At 44.3% G+C, this 17,304-nt stretch overlaps 1 protein-coding gene across 9 annotated transcripts in view; it reads right to left on the bottom strand.

Annotated features, from left to right (window-relative positions):
• GREB1L (GREB1 like retinoic acid receptor coactivator) overlaps positions 1 to 17,304 on the bottom strand; it is a 244,688-nt gene that overhangs the window by 8,398 nt on the left and 218,986 nt on the right. For 5 of the 9 annotated variants that reach the window (XM_057504077.1, XM_057504079.1, XM_057504078.1 and 2 more), the window contains 8 exons: positions 13,103 to 13,218; positions 12,184 to 12,428; positions 9,745 to 10,391; positions 9,572 to 9,647; positions 5,682 to 5,837; positions 5,250 to 5,389; positions 3,260 to 3,421; positions 2,926 to 3,133 (listed from right to left, as the gene is read on the bottom strand). In XM_057504077.1, the coding sequence (XP_057360060.1) occupies positions 2,926 to 3,133; positions 3,260 to 3,421; positions 5,250 to 5,389; positions 5,682 to 5,837; positions 9,572 to 9,647; positions 9,745 to 10,391; positions 12,184 to 12,428; positions 13,103 to 13,218 (1,750 nt within the window). Of the gene's footprint in view, positions 1 to 2,925; positions 3,134 to 3,259; positions 3,422 to 5,249; positions 5,390 to 5,681; positions 5,838 to 9,571; positions 9,675 to 9,744; positions 10,392 to 12,183; positions 12,429 to 13,102; positions 13,219 to 17,304 lie in introns of all 9 variants that reach the window. The other 4 variants (XM_057504080.1, XM_036905786.2, XM_036905791.2 and 1 more) reach the window with 4 other exon arrangements.

Genomic DNA, 17,304 nt, shown 5'->3' with positions numbered 1-17,304 from the left:
GACCCAGGAATTCCACTCCTAGGAATTTACCCTAAAAATGTATGATCCCATTTCAAAAAGACATATGCACCCCTATGTTTCTTGCAGCACTATTTACAGTAGCCAAGAAATGGAAGCAACCTAAGTGTCCATCAGTAGATGAATGGATAAAGAAGATGTGGTACATATACACAATGGAATATTATTCAGCCATAAGAAGAAAACAAATCCTACCATTTGCAACAGCATGGATGGAGCTAGAGGGTATTATGCTCAGTGAATAAGCCAGGCAGAGAAAGACAAGTACCAAATGATCTCACTCATCTGTGGAGTATAAGAACAAAGAAAAAAGTGAAGAAACAAAACAACAGCAGACTCACAGAACCCAAGAATGGACTAACAGTTACCAAAGAGAAAGGGACTGGGGAGGGTGGGTGGGAAGGGAGGGATAAGGGAAATAAGGGGCATTACGATTAGCCCACAACGTGGTGGTGGTGGGGCATGGGGAAGGCAGTACAGCACAGAGAAGACAAGTAGTGACTCTATAGCATCTTAGACTGATGTACAGTGACTGTAATGGAGTATGTGGTGGGGATTTGATAATGGGGAAATCTAGTAACCACAATGTTGCTCATATGATTTTATATTAAGGATACCAAAAAAAAAGTTTAAAAAAAATGGACCAAAGATTTAAATGTAACAGTTAAACTATACAACAGAAGAAAACAGGTGGAGAGCTCGATAGTGTTGTATTTGGCAATGATTTCTTAGATATGATGCCAGAAGCTCAGGATACAAAAGGAAAAATAAGTTGGACTACATAAAACTTTATCTGAAGGATGCAATCAGTAGTGAAAAAGCAACCTATGGAATGGGGAAAAAAATCATATATCTAATAAGGGGTTATATAAAGAACTGCAAGTTAACAACAAAACTCTGATTGTAAAATAGGCGAAGGAGTTGAATAGATTCTCCAAAGAAGATGTACAAATGGCAAACATACACATGAAAAGATGTTCAACATCACTAGTCATTAGGAAAATTCAAATCAAATCACAGTAAGATGTCATCATATTCATTAAGATGGCTATTACTAAAACAAAGATTAAAACAAAATACACCCAGAAAACAAGTGTTGGTGAGGATGTGGAGAAACTGGGACCATTTTGCACTGTCAGGAATGTAAAATGGTACAGCCATTAAGGAATACTGTGTGAATTCCTCAAATATTAAAAATAGAATTACTATATGATTGAGCAATTCTGGGCATGTACCCAAAACAAGTGAAAGCAGGATCTTCATGAGATACTTGTACAGCCATGTTCATAGCAGCATTACTCAGAATACCCAGAAGGTGGACATCAGCTCAAGTATCTATCAATGGATGAATGGATAAAGAAGACATGGTCTATGTATATATGTGTATTATTCAGCCTTAAAAAGGAAGGAAATTCTGACACATGCACAGCATGGATGAACCTGGAGGACATCTGAGTTAAATAAGCCAGACACAAAAGGATATTGTCTGATTCCCTAGAGAAGTCAAATTCACAAAGACAAAGTAGAATGGTGGTTGTAGGGGGAGGTGGAGGTGGGGGGTTAGTCTTTAATGGTATTAAGCTTCAGTTTTGCGAGATGAGAGTTCTGGAGATTGGGTTCATAACGTGAATGTACTGAACTGTATATTTAAATGGCTAAGATGGTAAGTTTTATGTAGTTTTTTTATAAGTAAAAAATTTAATTTGCATTTATGTGCATATATGGTTTCTCCCCAAATTATTGCAAAAATGGTAAAACTGGCACTAAACAACATCAGTCAGATCTGAGATAAAAGGTCTTCATCTGAAGGTCAGTAAAGCACAGAAAAGGGTAATTGGAAGTTCACATAGATTTGTTAGTTTGGGGATATGTGATTTGGGGAGGACAAAGGATCAGAAATATGTAAAAGTCTTACTTTGCTTAATATAAAGTGATAAACATGGAACATAAAATTGCATTCAAAATGATAAACCAGTTTTAAAAATATTTTAATCCCACTTTAAGGCTTAAGGTTCAAGGACATGAGAAGGAGTGGAAGGGAGAACAGAGATGGAGACCTCTGAAGGAAGGAGAGAAGTGGACAGAAAGGCAGAGAGATGAGCTGAGTGGGAAAGAAGGCAAGTGAGAGACTTGGGAGAAAAGGGCCCAAGTGGAGAGAAACTACTCAGGGATTATCTGCCTCACCCAAGCTCTGGGCCAGGCATTCTAACGTCCGTCTAAAGTGTCAGCAGCTCTTGAGCCTCAGAATCTGGCACTGAGTCAGAAACCCACAGGAGCTGGTGGGAAAATGATTAAGAACTACCATGCAAGAAGCGAGCAGACAGTACAGCTCTCAAGCCCTGGGTCCAGTTGGTGATTTCCTGCCTGAGTCAGGGAAACGAAGGCAGTCCAGACCTCTCCAGTGCTACCCACAGCGCCACCAGACACTCAACCACCCTGTGCCTGCCCCCTTCCAGAGTCAGCCCATTGCTCTTAAGCCTCATGGAGAGAAGCAGGAACGACTTCTTCCAGGCACTTCTAAGATTGACTGCCATAGGCAGGAAGGATGCTGTCAACCTCGCTGGTACAGTTCCCTCTAGAACTTGTCATGTGCCTTTAGAATGATTAGCAATGACTCAGGAACCCCTCCAGACCAACGTGAACAGCTAACCCCTGTTACAGTCCTGCTGCCAGCATGCCCAGCCCAGCCCAGCCCTTCCCAGGGCTCTCAGTACACGAGTACTTCCTTGAGTTACTAGTCTTCAGATATTAAAAATTCTGCAAAATGGCACATGAAAGAAAAAGAAAGATTTTAAGAAGAGTCAGGAGGGCACTTTCCAGGGGCAGTGAGCCTCTCAAAGTTTCTGGCTGGGGAATGGAGCTGGGTTTATCTTTCAGCCCTTCTGCCCGTCCCAGGGGGCCCCTTACCCACGCCTGCATTATTGAACATGCCGGGGAGCACCAGCATGATGTGGTTGGGCCAGTACTTGCGGTACAGCGGCATCTCATATTCTTTGACCACCAGAAGATGCAGGTGGCTGATGCCCTCCATGGCGTGAAAAAGGTTTAGGAGTCCATGCTCATGGCGACCACTGGAAGGAGTGAATATAGGGCTCTTGACTGCATTCAAATTCTGCTAAAAGGGCAAAAAAGAACCAGAGACCAAAAAGGGAAATTTAAGACCCTTAGATTTAAGATAATTACAGAACCTGATCTAGTCCCCATGTCCTGTCAGTCCTTGTGCCCAGATATTGTCACCCACCTTGTCTGAAACCAGGGGCAGCCGCATGCTCTCCAGGTGTTTGCCCTGCTTGCTGAAGACAAAATGACTCTCTTTGGATTTAGGAATGATGAAATAGAGTTGCACCTCTTCACCCAGCATGGAGGAGGAGAATGTGAAGGCATGAAGGCTGGAGTCAGACATCTACATTTGCAAAGGAGAAGGGGGGAGTGTAAGCTCACAGTTTGCAAAATCCCAGGCCATTTATTAAGGTTATTAAGAGAGGCAAACTAACCTGAGCTTGACCTAGCTGTGCGTGCAACGTTGAAAGTATTGGAAAGGCAGACACTTCATCTTCTAGTAGCTGCCACTGACACAAGAGCCAAGCATCTTGCCCCACTCAGCCTCTCCATGGGCGGGAGAAGCACCTACTGTGTGGCACTGTCTTTGCATCCCCACTACTGCTCAATCTCATGGAGAGGTTAAATATAACCTCAAAGTATGGGCTGTCCTGCTATGAAAACATTCCCAAAGGTGCCCAGTTACAGGGGAAAACACCTCTGTTCTATGTGGGTTAGGCTAAAAGAACTGAGTATCAGTTTTCTAAGTAAAATATTAAGACTGACATCATTAAAATGCCTTTGTAGCCCCATCTTTCCTGGCTACAGTAGAAGTTAAAAGAGGTTTGAACAATCAGTTAGTCTAGAACTCTGGCTTCTAGGAGAGACCATTTGATTCAGCAAGGCCAAATAAAAATCTAACCTATTTTTAAAATTGCTGGGAAGTTTACCTGCTCTCTCAGTAATAGCAGCTCAGAGAATAATTATGTAAAAGTCTTTACATGCTTTACAGCCCAGACAAGTATTTGGCTTAATGGAAGGATAGCATCACTTTTCAGCAACAACTAGAATCTAGGTAGGTGTCCCAAGAGTTTTAACCTAGATATTACATTTCATAGAAAAATAGTAGGTAATTCTTCCCTTAAATTCTAGTTCACTCTGCTTCACAAGTGTGGGAATATACTTCTTAGTATTGTAATCACATAGAAACGTACTATATAACTAGAGTATTTTAAATAAGATTTTAAAAAACCTATGATTTATAGAGCAGGGGACTTGAATATTCGACAAAGCATTGTGAGCTGATTTCAAACTAGCCCATCAAAAGTTTTCAATAACTCCAAGAAAACAAATGGGCTATAAAAAGGTAACTTGTATTAGAAGGGTGGAATGGCCAGTCCAGTTTTTCAGTATATGCCATCTACTACCTTCTGGGAAAAGGGAAAAGACCTGGTCCTGAAGAGTAGAAGCAAGTTTAGGGAAGTCCAATCGGCATATCCTACAGGAAGGAAGAGTTGTTCTAGGTATTTAGAGCCAAGGAATAAAAATCAAGAAACTAAAGTTGGGAAAGCAATAGGAATTTATTTCCCAAATAGGCACTGGATACTATCATTTGCTGCCTTTCCCATCTTTTGTGCTTAAAGATGTTCTGGTGAAAAAGGAGCCAAATACTATGGGGTTTTGGCTCGTCTTCTGTTCTCTCTAAATAAGAGAGCAAATACTGACTCTTCTGTATGCCTCGTGGCCAAAACCATCCCATTCTGGCATAGGCATATGACTAGGTCCATGCAAATCAACAGACTTATTCACAGTTCCAAGGATTTGTCAAACAACAACCACTTTGATCAACAACCCAAAGGGGCCAAAGTCCCTTTCACCAACTGTGCCATAATAAGTAGCACAGATAAACATCTCAGCCACCCTCTAACCTAAACACAACACGTAACCATTTCCATGAAGTGACTTAAGACACTAAAACTCAGTTTCTTTGCCTCCTCTGCCTCCTCGCCGCCCACAACCTTAATAAGCCCGAAGTAATTTTATCCATTGCTTCATGCATTTTGCTCACAGTTGAGTGGGTCCATCTCATAAATGAGCTATCCTTCGTCTAGAGCCTGCAACTGGAAGCCTATTTTTCATCCCTTATACAAAATCCATGCTGGGTGGCAAAGGCGGGAGCAAAGGGGCAGCACCTGGGAGGCAGAGGCGAAGTCCATGTAAGGGCGGCACTGCTCGCAGTGGTGGAAGGTGTTGTAGGCTGCGTGCTTGGTCAGCACCATGGATGTGGTGTCTCGCTTCCTGGGCTCCTCGAATCTGGGTTCCTTTATTGCTTCTGTGTATAAAGGGGCAAAAAACATTTCTATGATGTGCATGAAGCCCCTACCCACTGGGTAGAAAGTCCCCTACTCCCCAAAAGCGCTGTTCCAAGGATTCCATAATTTATGCCTGAGGAGGCAGGTATGAAAACTAGAAGGTGGTATGCACGTATGTGAGAGAAGAGCAGGGAAAAGCAGAGAGGAGAATCACTTAAGCTGCTCTCAAAGCTCAAACTGCCCAGGTGTCCTGCCCTGATTTAGGTTCCCTTGACCTTCAGAGGAGATAAGCCTGGCTCTCCTTGCACTGACCTTGCTTTACCCCTGCCAGCTTCTCAGTATATACCAGGCTCATCAAACTGTACTTGGGATCATGCACACTGACGTCAAAAGGCACTTTACTGAAGCTCTCGATGTCAGGCCAGGGCTCTCCCTCTGATTGGCTCACTTCACCGCTTCCGCTGTGGTCTGGGGCGAGAAGAAAGTGCACAGAGCAGACAGGTTGACCAGCCTCCTGGCTTCCCTCCCATGTCAGGGATGGAAGGTCTTACAAAACATGAAGACCCACGCTGGGAGGGATGCTGCCCTCACTGGCTTCCAGTCTTACCTCTCCACACTGAGCCCACACCCTCCCACAGCTGTGAGACCCGTTAGTCTCCCACCTCAGCCCCAAAAACTTGTTTAGGATGATCTGAATTCTATCTTAGAGTTTCAGTTGTAGGGTTTTAAGATACTGATAACTAAGATATTTTAGGGAGGCACTGAGCAAGATTCCCAATAGCTGCTGCATATTAGAATCACCTGGGGAGCTTGTAAAAACCCCTGTGCCTAGGCTACACGCCATGCTCTCCTTTGTTACCCAGGCACATGTGCTTCAAGCTCCTTAGGCAGTAGTTCGGATACGCAGGCACAGTGGGGAGCCAGGAGACTCGGCTCTCCAGACTCTGCCCATTACTACCCCACGCCTGCAGGCGCTGTCCATACCCCTCAGGCTCCCCTGACTGTTGTAAGAATTCCAGATGGTAAGTTTCAAGTGCTCAGACAGTGGCAGGCACATGAAAGGTGTGAAATAGATGATATTTATTGTTATTAAAATTAATGCAATACAAAAGCTTACAGCATCTTTCAAAAGGGAGAAAGGAAGAAAAACTTAAAAACCCCAAAAGACAAGAAGTATAGCTATTATCTTTTTAACACAATATTTTTATTTATATATGCCTTAACTGTAGTTTGCATTTTATTTAAAACCTAAAGCTTGTTTTTAAAAAGGTGTCATTGTGCTTCTCCAGAGCACCATTACATTCACCCATGCTAAAATGAGGGTGAAGAGGTAGAGGCAAAGTAACAGTGTTGCCTACTGCAAAGGCCGGCCTGCCTGTCATGCCTACTGTGGGAGACTCTCACGGCTCACGGGCAGATTACGGCCCAAGAGCACAGCGGTGGGGCTGAGGAGAAACTTAAAGGAATCATTTTCCTGGTGCCAATGGGTTTTGTGGGAAAGGCGCAGCATGAAGGTCCCTTGCTCCTTGTCTGCTTGGCTCTGCCTTTACCCCCTGCAGGTGGTCCGGCGTGTTTCGAGGCCAACCTGGAGCTCCTGTCCCCTCTGCAGAGGGCCTGAGGGTCTGGTGCAGCTCAGCTGCGGACACAAAGACACATGAATGGGAAGATGGAGTTTATGTGTACATCTCGAATTGTGGATATGAATTGGCAAGGAATGGAAACAGAGCCAAAGTGATAATAAAATGATTAAATATGGCCGATTTATACCTGTTCTTGATTTGGGCTAAACTAGTCTCTTGGCCTGTCACAGAACAGGTCCAGCAATTTAGGAAGAGCCAGTGAGGTGAGATCTGCAAAAGGGCTAATCTGACAGAAGGCACCATGCCTGCCCTTTCCTGGACTCATCTGGGAGGGGCCTGGAAGAACTCCTCCTGATTTCCTTTACTGTCCCCCACCACCGATCTCCTCCAGCACAGAGACAACTGTTCTGAGATGTGATGCCATAGTCTTGAGGCACCTTGTCTGTAGCCACAGAGCTCATGCTGGTGGGTGCCTGCTCATGCCCGTTTGTGGGCCCTGCTGGGCAGTCTGCAGAGTCGGGTGGGATGTCCCATGGGTGACAGCTGCCGGGGAAGGGCTGAGATGGGAAGAGGAGGGATAGAGATGGTCTTTCTGAAAACCAGCCTGACAGCCTCGTCTGGCACTAGCCCCTGCATCTTCCTGCAAACGTGAGGGGTTTGTTTATGGTGCCAGGGTTCTAGTCTGCATGTACAAGTTTTCATTTCATTACCACAATCCATAGACCTTCACCTGGGGCCTGCAGCTACAGTAAAAGATGTACTCTAACCAGCAAATGCCTAGTATCCCGAATGTACACTGTGCCCTGGACTGGTAAGTAGGCAAAGCACCACAATTGAAAATTTTTTTTCTAGGAATACTTCAAATAATTTACTTTTATTTCATTAATTACTGCAGCATTTCTTCTTGTATCTAAAATGCTGTTTTTTATTGAAGTACAGTTGATACACAATCTTATATTAGTTTCAAGTAAACAACAGTGGTTCAGCAGTTACCCATATTATTAAATCCTCACCCCTACTATCTGTGGGTTACTACCTGTCAACAAAGAAAGATATTATAGAATCTTTGTTGTATTCTCCATGCTGTACTACCATCCTGTAACCAATTTATATTATGATTGAGAATTTTTGTGCCTCTTTATCACCATCCCCCTCCACATCCTACCACCCAACCCCTCCCCAGTGGTAACCACCAGTCACTTCTCAGTGTCTATGAGTCTACTGCAGTTTTGTTCACTTTGTTTTGTTTTTAGATTCCACAAATAAGTGTATCATATAGTATTTGTCTTTCTCTATCTGGCTTATTTCACTTAGCATAATACTAGGTCTATCCATGTTGTCGCAAATGGCAGATTTCTTTCTTTTTATGGCTGAATTGATGAGGAAATATTCAGAAAGTTCGCAAATCCCTCCCCCTCTCTGGGTTTGGTAGGAAGCCAAGGAAGCCAAGGAGACAAAATTTCTATTAAGGCTTCAAGAATATAAAGGAATCACAAGGTGCTTGGGTGCTTGAGATTAAAACAATGTAACAATGTATTCCCCCCCTCCCAACCACCACCGCTGGGACTCAGTGGTATGGAACAGCTTGTTAATCATAGTCATGGAAGCCCATTAGTTTATAATATGGTATCCGGGTAACCTTTACAGAAATAGAGTAAAATATAACTAGCATCCTGAATACACCTATAGTGACCTAATACTCCTACTGCACAGTTTCTGGGTGCTGACTCCCCCTATAGCTTTGTAGTAAATGTATAAAAGGCATGGCCCTGCTGTACTCAGGGCTCAGATCTTTGGAGATCACTCTCCTCTGAACCTGCTGGTATAAAATAAACCTTCACTATCCAAGACCTCCGAGTGCCGCCTGGTTCTTCCATCAGCGATCTAGTCCAGGTTTTCCAGCTTTCCGTAACAAATAATATTCCATTGTGTGTATATAACACACACACACACACACACACACACACACTTCTTTATCCATTCACACAATTGAATTTTAAACCAGAACGGTTCTACACACACACACACACACACACACACACACACACACACACACACACACACACACACACACACACACACACACTTCTTTATCCATTCACACAATTGAATTTTAAACCAGAACGGTTCTACACACACACACACACACACACACACACACACACACACACACACACACACACACACACACACACACACACACACACACACACACACACACACACACACACACACACACACACACACACACACACACACACACACACACACACACACACACACACACACACACACACACACACACACTTCTTTATCCATTCACACAATTGAATTTTAAACCAGAACGGTTCAGCCAGCTCAGCAGTTGACCCACCTGACAGGTATGACTCTGGCCAGCGTCTGGCTGGGCCTTGGTTGGTGGGGGTGAGGGTGCAAAAGTCTCCATTCCTGACCTCAGGGACCTGGAAACTGGCCGGCTTACTGACAACCACTTCCTGGGCACATTACCTTCAGTCCCACCATAACCTGCGTGGGTAGGTGGCATGCAAATCCCAGAAGGCAGAGAAGCCCGGGTTTGCTGCTAAGTGCTCTGCCTGCCCTGTCCCCCGGGTGGGAACTGACCGGTGTTGATCTCGCCCTCGTCGTACACGTCCACCTCCAGGAGCCGGATGAGCATGCGGAAGAGGATCCTAAGGAACTGTAAATAGGAGCCGGTCTTTCCCACCTGAAGGAGATATGTTTAATTGGGAAGGGGGTGGGGGAGAGGGAAGGAAAAGAGAAAAGAGATTTCACACCTGAGCTCTGTCTCCTCCTGAGAGGCCGTGAGGTCCTAGACGCTCGGGGTCGCCGCCCCACCCCCAGAGGCTCCCTACCTGGGGGGGCCCGGTCAGCAGCAGCCGCCGCGGGTGACAGGCCCGGGCGCTGGAGGGGCCGGGCTGGTGGCTGTGGTCGGCATGGTGCTGCCGGGCCGTGGTCCACTGCCGGTAGTAGAGGGACAGCTCCTCGCTGCTCATCTCCTTGTGCAGCAGCGGCCGCAGCGAGCTGGTCCAGGCCACGTCGGAGTGCGGCAGCAGGGAGGCGGAGGTCGGCAGCTTGCCTCCCCTCTGGTTGCCCAGGAGGCTGTAGGCCGCCTTGGATAAGATCACTACTGGGGGCAGGGCGGCCTGCAGGCCCCTGCAGCCTGGGGCGGGCGGTGCTGGCCACAGGAGGGCCCGGGGGCCCGAGGACGACGACGAAGGCTTGGAGGTGGTGCTGCTCGCCATCTGGGGGCCCAGCGAGTCACACTCCTGCTTCAGCGGCTCTCCAGCTCCCGCTATGCCCGCCGAGACCCCTTCATCCAGCCCCACGCTGTTGGCCGGGCTCTGGAAGCTGAGGGTCACCGACTGCTTCTGGGACTTGTCGGCCGCGCTGGAGGAGCTCACCCCGTTCTCCATGAGGGAGCCTGAAAGAGGAGGACAGAGCCCACCCCAATCCCACCCTGTTACGACGCTAAGGGGCGCTCCCACGGAGGCGCAGGGTCGGGAAGGCAGCGGCGCGGGGCTCCGTGCGCAGCAGCTGCAGGGACCCTGCGCGGGCGAGCTCCCCTGTTGGCCTCCCCGCGCCTCTCCCCGGCCGCTGCCACGTCTCGCGGCAGGGAGACACCGCAGGAAATCAGTTAATGATTCCTGGGCCCCCCTGCATGGTCACCAGGGTGGGCTCCCTGCTGTGTGAAGCCCGTGCGCGTGTCACCCAGTTTCTCTGGGCCCGACAGCCGCTCGCCCTGGCCTCTGAAGGCCTATGGGGGCCGGGTGCCCTGGGGTTAGCTATATCACCTGCTCCTTCTCCAAATCCTGCCCACTTATTTATAAGCGGTCCTTTATTAAACTCTCCTCAGTTACCTTATTTGGATGTGCTGTCTGACTCATTCATTCATTCCAGGACCCTGACCAACGCAGGCTGCACATGCAAGTCCTGCTCCCAGGGCCTCACACTTCTGTTGTGGATAAGCGCCCCCAGTTGTGGCCACGTCCATGGATGCCCAGACCAGCGTGGGGAATGTCGCTGGGCCAAGGGGGATGGAAAGATATAATCTACCCCAGTGAGGAAGGCTCTCACCCAGAGATCCCCTCGCATTTGGCCAACTCACTTGAAATATGCTTTCTCTCCTAATAGGTCAGCCACTCTGGTTTTAGGACAGACCAAAAGCTCATTACATTCAGGACTGAAGGCCTTCTCCGGTTCAGATGTGCTTCCCAGGCATGAGGCCAGAAGCCAGCCTTGGGAGGGCCAAGATGAACAGCCAGTAACTGGAGGTTATGGAAACCAAGTCTCTACACCCAATCTGGCTTCTGTGTCCTTCCATTTGGTCTGAGGGCCTGCCTCTCCCCTGGAGGCCCTGACTCTCAGGGCCTGCCCACTTGGGGCAATGAGCCTCCCCAGGCCCCTCAGTCAGCCCACGCTGGGGACTGTGTGCTCAGTGGTGTGAGTACAGTCTGCAGGTCAGGGAGGGAGACTACATGCAGAAGGCAAACTGTTGCATGAGTTAATCAGAGAAAAGCCAAGAACATGTCTTAATTTTTAATCTCTTCTCTATCCTTTGTTACATTCTCCAAGTTTTATATATTAAGCTTTATTACTTTCATAATCAGAAAGATTTTGAAATAGTGCTACATTTGCTATAATACAATTTACCAGAAGAAAATCCATGCCAGGCACTGCCACAGGCCCTACAGCAGTGCCACAGGAGTGGGGCTGGTGGGCTGCAGGGTACAGCCCCACAATCTTTCAGTGGCCCCAGTGCTCAAACACTTGCCATTAAGAACTTATCAAAATCACTCACTTACTCGTTCACACACACTATGTGCCAGGTACTAAGCCAATTAGCACAAACTTAGAGCTTCAGGATCTGGAAGGAAAAGAGGGCCTTTGGGCAAATATCAGATGCATAATATCCATGCAATGACTAAGGGTAGGAAGGACTAGGGAAAATAGTATGGGCTGGGGTTGATAAAACTTATTGTATTTAGCTTATATCCAAGCTCTTCATTAAAGGTTTACCCAGACAAGGATTTTGTGGCTGTTCAACAGTAATGGTTTCCAAATCTCTATCCCAAGGACCTGAGCTCTGGAAAAGATGCCTGAGTCACCAGAGGCTCCTGTGATAGCCTTGAGGGGTGTCGGCAATGCTCTGTCTTCCATACACCTCCCCACCTCCTCTCTGCTGCCCTTCATCCCTAGAGAGAGAAAGTACTGACCCGAGGTGCCTGTGACAGCGCTGCTGTTGCTCTGGGGCCTTTCCAGGTCGATCAGCAGCTCCTCAGAGTCGTTCTCACTGACAGTAGCTCTCTCCTGCTCCTTCCCGCTGAGGTCCAGGGCAACAGTGGGACCCCGGATGACCTCTTTTGAGACATAGCAGCAAGCCAGACCCACCTCCTGCTCCAAGGCCGTGCGTGTTAAATAGCTTGAGTCAATTAACCGGAGGTCACAGTACTTCAAGGACCTGCACAAAAGTAATGACGTTTGTGGCAAGTGCATCTGGCTATGCACACAGTGTTCACATATGCCTGGGTAGCTGATGTATCAAGCAGTTAAATCATGGGTTTCAGTGCCAGGTAGCCCTTGATTTAAACCTCAGCTCTGCCATCTCCTAGCTGTATGACCTCGAACTATTCCCTTCATTTTCTCCAACTATAAAATAGAATAACAGTGCCTGGTTCATACAATCATTGTAGGGAATGAATGACATGTCACAAGTAAGGCCTTCACAGTGATGCCTGACACTCAGTAGGCATTCAGTTCCTGCTATTATTGTTGCTGTGGCCTTTAGTCTCTGGGCCCTGGATCCTTCAGGGGTTGTAACAGCAGATTGAGACACTTAATACAAAAAATAAATACTGGTTTGGGGCAGATTCCTTTCCTCTCTGGCTCTCTGGCTACCCTGCTTTGATGAATAAACACTTCTCAGCTCTAGCTATCTTCCATTACCAAACCTGCTAGGTGATCTCTGGAAAGTCAAAAGAAAGAATGAAGGAAGGCTGTATTTCTTATGTCCCTGAGAAAACAATTCTCTTCCCACTTGCCGAATGAGTGAAATGGTTAAGTGTCAGTCAAGTTTTAGCCATCAGTTCAGCTGGGAAACTAATGAAAAATGAGAACTAATCATTCACATCTTACCTAGGAAAGGTCTCTCCAAGAGGATCTTTGCCAGTTAATATCACAATACAAGGCAGACCTTCTAAATCTTGGTATGTCCGAGGGATCCACTCTTCTGGTTCACTTCCTCTCCAGGTCTGAAGAAAAGGACCCACATGCTAAAATTAAAACCCCTTATTTAAGTTTTCACCTCCTTAAACGTTTTTAGGTTCAGATTTTACATATATTTGTGCTTCCAAATGATGTCTAGTAAGAGTGTCTATATATTACTACTAAAAAGTATAACAAAGCACTCTAGAAGAATGTGAAGTTTAATTTTATCTTGATAGGATAAAACAGGAGATCTTGGTATACACCATGCATTAGTCAGACAGGCCAAGGAAACACACGTGAAATATCCCGCAGCAATGCAAACCTCATGGAAATCTTGGTTCAATTACCTGACTTAGGCTTTTAAATATACTTTTCTTCATATAATGGACAACTCTTGAAACTGACTGACTAAAAATGATAGTTTTGGTTGTGAATTACTAATAAAAGAATCTCAACAAAATTCCATGAGAACATGTTTTCACCAAGAACATCATGAAGCTAACAGTATAATCAAGTCTGGATCAACAACAACAAAAAGCTGCATATCACTTAGAAGAATAAGGCAGTTAGCTTACAGTTTCACAAAAAATCTATTAAGTGCCAACTTCTCATGTATATTAACACATATGTACATATGTATATCTTTAATAAATGGAATGCCAACCTTGAAAACATGAAAATCCAACTAATTCGAAAGATGTTCAAAAGTAAAATCTTATAGATTTTTCTATTTTAGAACAGAAAGAAAACAGACCTTCTTAAATAGATATGGTGGTTTCTACTTCTTTTTAATAAAGTGTGCAGCATCTAACTATGCTTTATGTCAGCTTTCTAGCAGGAGTTACTGTAAGAAATAGAGAGATGTTTCTGATAATGCCTTAGGGAAGAATGACTAAGTAGTGAGGTGTTAAGTAATGCATACAATTTTATTTTAAAATAGACTGGCACTTCCTTTGCTAAACACAAAATGGGGTAAAAAGAAATCTAACAGGTAAGAATATAACAGGGTTTGATTAATTATTTGTTGATGTGTAAAAAAAGAGTCTTTAGAAATAAATATACCCACAATATTAAAAGAAAATGTATATAATTTGTAAATCTAGAAGAATCTTAACCTTGTTGCCCAATCTTTTATCATATTAAATCTTTTTGCATACCAAGGGAGAATTGTGGATCTACGTAGCTGTTTACAAGTTTGAGAGACTTTTCATGTCTCAGGAAGTCAATATTTCAAAAAGATTTTTTTAAATATTAGAAGAAAGCTTTACACAAAAATTCAGTTTTCAATACATTTTCATGTCAAAGTGAACCATAACATTCCCTCTAATTTAAAGCAAACAATTCTAGAAATAGGAATCATTTTACTTATACCCTTCATCTTGGACTCATGATGACCCTGACTGACACTGGGGTTTTCCCTGAAAATACTTCATCTTCCAGAAAGCAGCCACAGGTCATGGTTCCTTGACCATGAGGTCAAGGAATAATGAGGTCAGGCTATAATGATAGGATAATAGATAATATGCTTTACTCGACGAGGTTTTCAAAAGAATGTTAAACAAATCTAATTTTTACTCTTGACCAATCACAGCTAGCTGAGTCACTATAAAATGCTTTTTTGTCACACTGCTGCTTCTGATGAATGATGGCTGCATTTCTCAGATGGACTGATCACGTCCTCAAGATGATTTCCCTGCAGAGTCATTTAAAACAACACAAAAGACTGGGTAAGTATCGAGTTCAAGGTAAATATGGGGCTCAAGGCCAAGGGAGTCTAATGAGAGCTTCCCAGGCTTTCTGGAGGAACGAATTTATTTAGATTAAAACCTTGTATCCTTCCAAAGTCCTGCAGTCACTCACAAGTTAACCACAACACATGACAGGATAATTAGAGGGAAGCACAAGAATCAGACCATCTAATGGAAGAAGAAACGTGGCATTTTATCCAAGACTATAGATAAAAGACACACGCATGCCATCCTGACAGTGATAAAGGAGGCTGGCAACTTAGAAATAAACAGGTGAAGCAGCAACCACCCGGCAAGTGTCAGTCTTGCTTAGAATGTGAACATTTAAATGGGATTTCATATATTCACTTTCGCACAAAAAGAGTAGAAACAGGATGGACTGATGCGATCCAGTGGATTTGAGAACATGGAAATCTCTTCTGTGGGCTGGTGCCTGGAAGCTAGTCAAATTGAGATATAACTGCTTTGAGAGGCAATTACTTGAGACCTCCTTCACATGACACACTCTCAGAAGAGTGACTATGTAGACCAATCACTCTCTAAAGGCCCCAGGTGATTCTGATGTGCTAGCAGCCAGATTAAGAACCTCAGTTCTTGCCTGAATGTAAGTCATGAAACCATAAAACTCATAGAAGAAAACATGGGCAAAAATCTCTTCAGTATAAATATGAGCAACATTTTCCTGAACACATGTCCTTGGGCAAGGGAAACAAAATAAAAAATGAACAAATGGTACTACATCAAACTAAAAAGCTTCTGTACAGCAAAGGACACCAACAGCAGAACAAAAAGTCATCCTATAATATGGGAGAATATATTCATGAACAACTTATCTGATAAGGGGTTAACACCCCAAATATATAAAGAACTCACACACCTCAACTCCCAGAAAACAAATAAACCAATTAAAAAATGGGCAGAGGATCTGAACAGACACTTCTTCAAAGAAGAAATTCAGATGGCCAACAGGCACATCACTAATTACCAGGGAATGCAAATTAAACCATAATGAGCTATCACCTCACATCAGATAGGCTGGCCAACATCCAAAAGACAAGAAACAACAAATGCTGGTGAGGATGCAGAGAAAGGGGAGCCCTCCTACACTGTTGGTGGGAATGTAAATTAGTTCAGCCATTGTGGAAAGCAATAAGGAGGTTCCTCAAAAAACTAAAAATAGAAATACCATTTGACCCAGGAATTCCACTCTTAGGAATTTACCCAAAGAAAACAAGATCCCTGATTCAAAAACGCATCTCCACTCCTATGTATTGCAGCACTGTTTACAATAACCAAGATATGGAAGCAACCTAAGTGTCCATCAGTAGATGAATGGATAAAGAAGAGGTGGTACATATACACAATGGAATATTATTCAGCCATAAGAAGAAAACAAATTACCATTTGCAACAACATGGATGGAGCTAGAGGGTGTTATGCGCAGTGAAATAAGCCAGGTGGAGAAAGACAAGTACAAAATGATTTCACTCATATGTGGAGTATAACAACAAAGCAAAATTGAAGGAACAAAACAGCAGCAGACTCAGACTCCAAGAAGGGACTAGAGGTTACCAAAGGGAAGGGGTGGGGAAGGTGGGTGGGGAGGGAGGGCGAAAGGGATTAAGGGGCACTATAATTAGCAATCACAATATAGGTAGGTTTCATGGAAGGCAGTACAGCGTGGAGAAGGCAAGTAATGACTATAGCATCTTACGCTGATGGACAGTGACTGCAAGGCGGGGGTGAGTTCTTGATAATATGGGTGAATGTTGAAATATTCATGTGAAACCTTCATAAGATTGTCTATCAATGATACTTTAATAATAATAATAAAAAAAGAACCTCAGGTCTTGACTGTTGTTCTCAAACTATGGCCCAGAAAGGCAAATTATTTTGGATCTGCTGATGTATACTGACTTAGTGATTGGCACTTCTGAAGGCTCTGAATAAATGACCTAAGACTCTATAAGTAGCTACATTTGACCACTGTCAATGGAAACTCAGAGAAGACCTGCAGCCTCACATCTTTAAACTGCTTTCTTGCAATAGGTGTGTGAGACTTCACAGAGTGGTACTGCTCATTTACCTTTTCAGATTCCTCGTTGGCATTCAAATTGTCTCAAGACCTATGTCTCAGTGATTTGCACTCTAAGAAGAGCTTCAGGGCTCTTATTTGTTAGGCATCCTGGAAATTCCAGTGTATTGTAGTCTATGACTATACTGTAAAGTTGTGAACATTATATCTATATATGAAATATAAATGTTACAATTCCCTTAAATATAAGAGTATCTATTTTTAGACAGATGTATTTATTTCATTTGTTTATCAAGCAAATACAAGATATTTTGTTTGACTTTTAGATTATTCAATTTAAGTTAGCT

This window comes from Manis pentadactyla, chromosome 6, assembly GCF_030020395.1.
Source record: "Manis pentadactyla isolate mManPen7 chromosome 6, mManPen7.hap1, whole genome shotgun sequence".
Classification (NCBI taxonomy): Eukaryota; Metazoa; Chordata; class Mammalia; order Pholidota; family Manidae; genus Manis; species Manis pentadactyla.
The sequence above is the reverse complement of the archived record's forward strand: the minus strand, read 5'-3'. Positions and strand labels throughout refer to the sequence as shown.